A 5,000-nucleotide genomic window follows, 5' to 3' on the forward strand; every position below is an offset into this window, starting at 1 on the left:
CCCGTTCCCTGCCTTCCCCTCTCCCCGCTCCCTGTTCCCTGCCTTCCCCTCTTCCCGCTCCCTGTTCCCTGCCTTCCCCTCTCCCCGCTCCCCTTTTCCTGCCTCCCCGCTTCCTGTTCCCTGCCTTCCCCTCTTCCCGCCCCCTGTTCCCTGCCTTCCCCTCTTCCCGCTCCCTGTTCCCTGCCTTCCCCTCTTCCCGCTCCCTGTTCCCTGCCTTCCCTTCTCCCTGTTCCCTGCCTTCCCCTCTCCCCGCTCCCCTTTTCCTGCCTCCCCGCTCCCTGTTCCCCGCCCTCCCGCTCCCCGCTCCCTGCCTTCCCATCTCCCCTCTCCCTGTTCCCTGCCTTCCCCACCTCCCCGCTCCCTGTTCTCTGCCTTCCCCTTTCTCCGCTCCCTGTTCCCTGCTTCCCCGCTCCCTGTTCCCTGATTCCCCGCTCCCTGTTCCCTGCCTCCCCGCTCCCTGTTCCCTGCCTTCCCCTCTTCCCGCTCCCTGTTCCCTGCCTTCCCCTCTCCCCGCTCCCCTTTTCCTGCCTCCCCGCTTCCTGTTCCCTGCCTTCCCCTCTTCCCGCTCCCTGTTCCCTGCCTTCCCCTCTTCCCGCTCCCCTTTTCCTGCCTCCCCGCTTCCTGTTCCCTGCCTTCCCCTCTTCCCGCTCCCTGTTCCCTGCCTTCCCCTCTTCCCGCTCCCCTTTTCCTGCCTCCCCGCTTCCTGTTCCCTGCCTTCCCCTCTTCCCGCTCCCTGTTCCCTGCCTTCCCCTCTCCCCGCTCCCCTTTTCCTGCCTCCCCGCTCCCTGTTCCCTGCCTTCCCCTCTTCCCGCTCCCTGTTCCCTGCCTTCCCCTCTCCCCGCTCCCCTTTTCCTGCCTCCCCGCTCCCTGTTCCCTGCCTTCCCCTCTTCCCGCTCCCTGTTCCCTGCCTTCCCCTCTCCCCGCTCCCCTTTTCCTGCCTCCCCGCTTCCTGTTCCCTGCCTTCCCCTCTTCCCGCTCCCTGTTCCCTGCCTTCCCCTCTTCCCGCTCCCCTTTTCCTGCCTCCCCGCTTCCTGTTCCCTGCCTTCCCCTCTTCCCGCTCCCTGTTCCCTGCCTTCCCCTCTTCCCGCTCCCCTTTTCCTGCCTCCCCGCTTCCTGTTCCCTGCCTTCCCCTCTTCCCGCTCCCTGTTCCCTGCCTTCCCCTCTCCCCGCTCCCCTTTTCCTGCCTCCCCGCTCCCTGTTCCCTGCCTTCCCCTCTTCCCGCTCCCTGTTCCCTGCCTTCCCTTCTCCCTGTTCCCTGCCTTCCCCTCTCCCCGCTCCCCTTTTCCTGCCTCCCCTCTCCCTGTTCCCTGCCTTCCCCACCTCCTCGCTCGTTCTTCCCTGGCTTCCCCACCTCCCCGCTTCCCTTTTCTCACCTCCCCGCTCCCTGTTCCCTGCCTTCCCCTCTTCCCGCTCCCTGTTCCCTGCCTTCCCCTCTCCCCGCTCCCCTTTTCCTGCCTCCCCGCTTCCTGTTCCCTGCCTTCCCCTCTTCCCGCTCCCTGTTCCCTGCCTTCCCCTCTCCCCGCTCCCCTTTTCCTGCCTCCCCGCTCCCTGTTCCCTGCCTTCCCCTCTTCCCGCTCCCTGTTCCCTGCCTTCCCCTCTCCCCGCTCCCCTTTTCCTGCCTCCCCGCTTCCTGTTCTCTGCCTTCCCCTCTTCCCGCTCCCTGTTCCGTGCCTTCCCCTCTTCCGGCTCCCTGTTCCCTGCCCTCCCTTCTCCCTGTTCCCTGCCTTCCCCTCTCCGCGCTCCCCTTTTCCTGCCTCCCCGCTTCCTGTTCCCTGCCTTCCCCTCTTCCCGCTCCCTGTTCCCTGCCTTCCCCTCTCCCCGCTCCCTGTTCTCTGCCTTCCCCACCTCCCCGCTCCCTGTTCTCTGTCTTCCCCTTTCTCCGCTCCCTGCTCCCTGTTTCCCCGCTCCCTGTTCCCTGATTCCCCGCTCCCTGTTCCCTGCCTCCCCGCTCCCTGTTCCCTGTTCCCCGCTCCCTGTTCCCTGCCTCCCCGCTCCCTGTTCCCTGCCCTCCCCAACTCCTCGCTCCCTGTTCAGCCATCCCTACGTCACCCCGCCTCCCCTCTCCCCACCTTCCCGTCACCCCGCTCCCCGCCTTCCCCAGCTAACCAAGAGGTCTTCTTCCCCTTAGGCACCAAATGCACCAAGAAGATCGTCGCCCCCGAGTGCTACTCCCCGCGAGTGACGTTCCGTTCCTTCAGGCTGTACGGCCGCGTCACCTGCAGCGACGGGACCTCCTGCTGCTACTACGATTAGGATTTAATTCTAATTAATCAGGCTGTCTCATAGTATCCCTGAAATTAATCACTTAAATTTACTGCAACAATCAGGCAAAACCCCGAAGATCCTTGGCCTTGACTGAGACGCCCGTGTTTCCAGATCCCAACGACGCCTTTGCTCAGAAAGGTGAAGGAAATACAAAGTAGATTTAGAATAATTCATTTCTTGGGAATGTTATCTGTTATTTCAGTCTACAATGATAAAGATGAGATTTGCTAACACACCTTCACCTTAACTGTAATAATGGTAATGATAATGATAACGATAATGATAACGATGATAATAATAATGATAATAATAGTAATAATAATTATGAGGATGATAATAGTAATAATAATTATGAGGATGATAATAGTAATAATAATTATGAGGATAATAGTAATAACAATAATCATAATAATGCTACTGATAATAACAATAACATTGATTATAAAAGAAATAATAAAGATGATAATAATGATAACAACAACATCATCACCAACAACAATAATCAGAATGACCAACAACATTAACAATAAAGATGATAATGAATCCCCAGGTTCTGCGGCGAAGAGATCGTGCCGGGGCGCTTCTTCCAGGCGGCGCGGCGGGCCAGGAGCTGTTCTTCTGCTTCGAGACCCGGACCAACTTCTAATCGGGATAGACAGCCGACGTCACCTTCATTCCCAAGTCAGGATGCACCCCTACGGCTACTACAACTTCTCCAGCAACGACCACTACTGCCACAATGACGACAACAACTCCTACGTCAACAACAACTCCTACTACAACAACAACTCCTACGACAACAACAACTCCTACGACAACAACAACTTCTACGTCAACAACAACTACTACAACACCTCCTAAGACAACAACAACTCTTACGACAACTACTACTACCACTACCACCACTACTACTACTACTACGACTCCAACAACGACAGCGTCTGTTGCAACGACCACAGGAGCGCAGGCCGTCTGCCAGTTGCGCTCAGGCTACGAATGGACTTCTCCCAATTTCGGTGAACAGAATTATCCCAATGATTTTGCTTGCAGCGTTAGGGTGTATGCGGTAAGTGTATGGGTTTTGTACTCATATATTTCTGCCTGTTTGTATATGTCTCTGTCTCTCTCTTTTTTTTATTCTCTCTCTCTTTCCTCCCTTCCTCTCTCTTTCTCCCTCGATTTACATGCTCCTTGTCAATTGCTTCCTCTCATAAAAAATTATTGCTTCAGAAATCCTAGTAAGAAAATCCACTTCCACCTCCTCTTTGTCCCATGGTCCCAGAATACACCGACGTCGGCGCGGTTCATCTTCAATTCCTTCGAACTGCAACCGAAGACAAAACCAGGTTGCAGAGATTTCGTGGAGCCTGACCTTCCTTACAGCAGGAAGAAAAAGTATGTTCAGTCAGCATGAGGCCTATGTGAATGATGAAAATGAATCAATGAGATTAAGAACTGTTGATGAGTTCTTTGTCTTGCAACATTCAAGATACTTGCATATACTACAGATTTATCATAGTTTGACTAGAAGGAAACAAACTCTTCGAAAAATATTACACAAGCAATTAATTAGATGAAATTTCAGAATGTGTGGTTCCCGATCTGGATCTTTCAAGGTACCAAATTACAAGTTTGAGATGAAGTTCAGGACCAACTCCGCCGTCACCGCCCCGGGATATAACATCATCGCGAGTAAACAGACTTCGTGTCACATGGTAAGGAACATCTGACGTGTGTGACAGTGAAGGAATAGCAGCAATGGTTAATATTTTCTGTGGTGTGACACGTCTGTCATATCTTATGTCTGACAGAAAATTGTGACCGGAAGCCTTGGTGGCACGGGGCGTCATCCGCACCCGTCGTTACCCGAAGCGTCACTTCAGCTGTGCCGGTTGCGAGTGGTGGATTCTTGTGAGTCCCTCTCTCTTATCTCGTAGAGCTGCCTGTCACATACGCAATGTCAAACAAATGAATACCGGTTTCTTCTCTTCTATTCAGCTTCTGTCATGTAGTATCATCAGGAATTCATAATCTGAAAGACTAATTTACTTCGCTGACTTCTTGGTTCTCGGTATCCTTCTATCCTTCTGTTATTGGTTCCTTCTTCCACCGATTCTGTTCCGCCATTCCTCTTCTCTAGGCCCCGAATGGCTCCAGGGTCAGACTCTACTTCATCAAGCATTCGACTCGCTAGTCCAAAAACTACCTGGGAACTACCTGGTCGTCGACACGCGAGGAACCAGGTCGTGCATTCGAGAGAACAGCAACATCTGCGGGAAGAAGACCCCGGCGCCGCTCACCTCGACCTCGTCTACTCCGGGAGGCGTCGTAGCCAAGGTTTCAAGATCCGCTACACCGTCGTCTAATATGTCTTAGGCGAGAGATTTAAGATCAAGGCGTTTTATCCTTGAGTATCCAGGATTTGGGGAACGAGAACAAACCAGAATATATATTTTTTGTGTGTTTCGGGATTAGCATGGAATTAAAAAATGAAATATCTTGGATTTTTTACATCTTTACTTTCACATGCCTGCGGATGTGTCCATCTGTTTTACTGAAAACTGGAAATGTATCATAATAGCATCTAAAGAATTTCTTGTATATTTTTTTCAGCAAAATTCATCTTTATTCAAATCCAATACGACTCAAGCGTAACGTATAAAATATGCTGACTGAAGACTGATTTTCGCCTTGGAAAAATTTGGCGTGTGTTATCGTTGCAGGCTTGGTGAATA

At 52.9% G+C, this 5,000-nt stretch overlaps 1 protein-coding gene across 1 annotated transcript in view; it reads left to right on the forward strand.

Annotated features, from left to right (window-relative positions):
• The window catches only part of LOC113806397 (protein SpAN-like), a 4,758-nt gene extending 2,505 nt beyond the window's left edge, over positions 1-2,253 (forward strand). The window contains 1 exon segment of the mRNA XM_070116455.1: positions 2,102-2,253. Coding sequence (XP_069972556.1) covers positions 2,102-2,253 — 152 coding nt within the window.
• The last annotated feature ends 2,747 nt before the right edge of the window (positions 2,254-5,000 follow it).

Source organism: Penaeus vannamei, chromosome 3 (assembly GCF_042767895.1).
Source record: "Penaeus vannamei isolate JL-2024 chromosome 3, ASM4276789v1, whole genome shotgun sequence".
Classification (NCBI taxonomy): domain Eukaryota; kingdom Metazoa; phylum Arthropoda; class Malacostraca; order Decapoda; family Penaeidae; genus Penaeus; species Penaeus vannamei.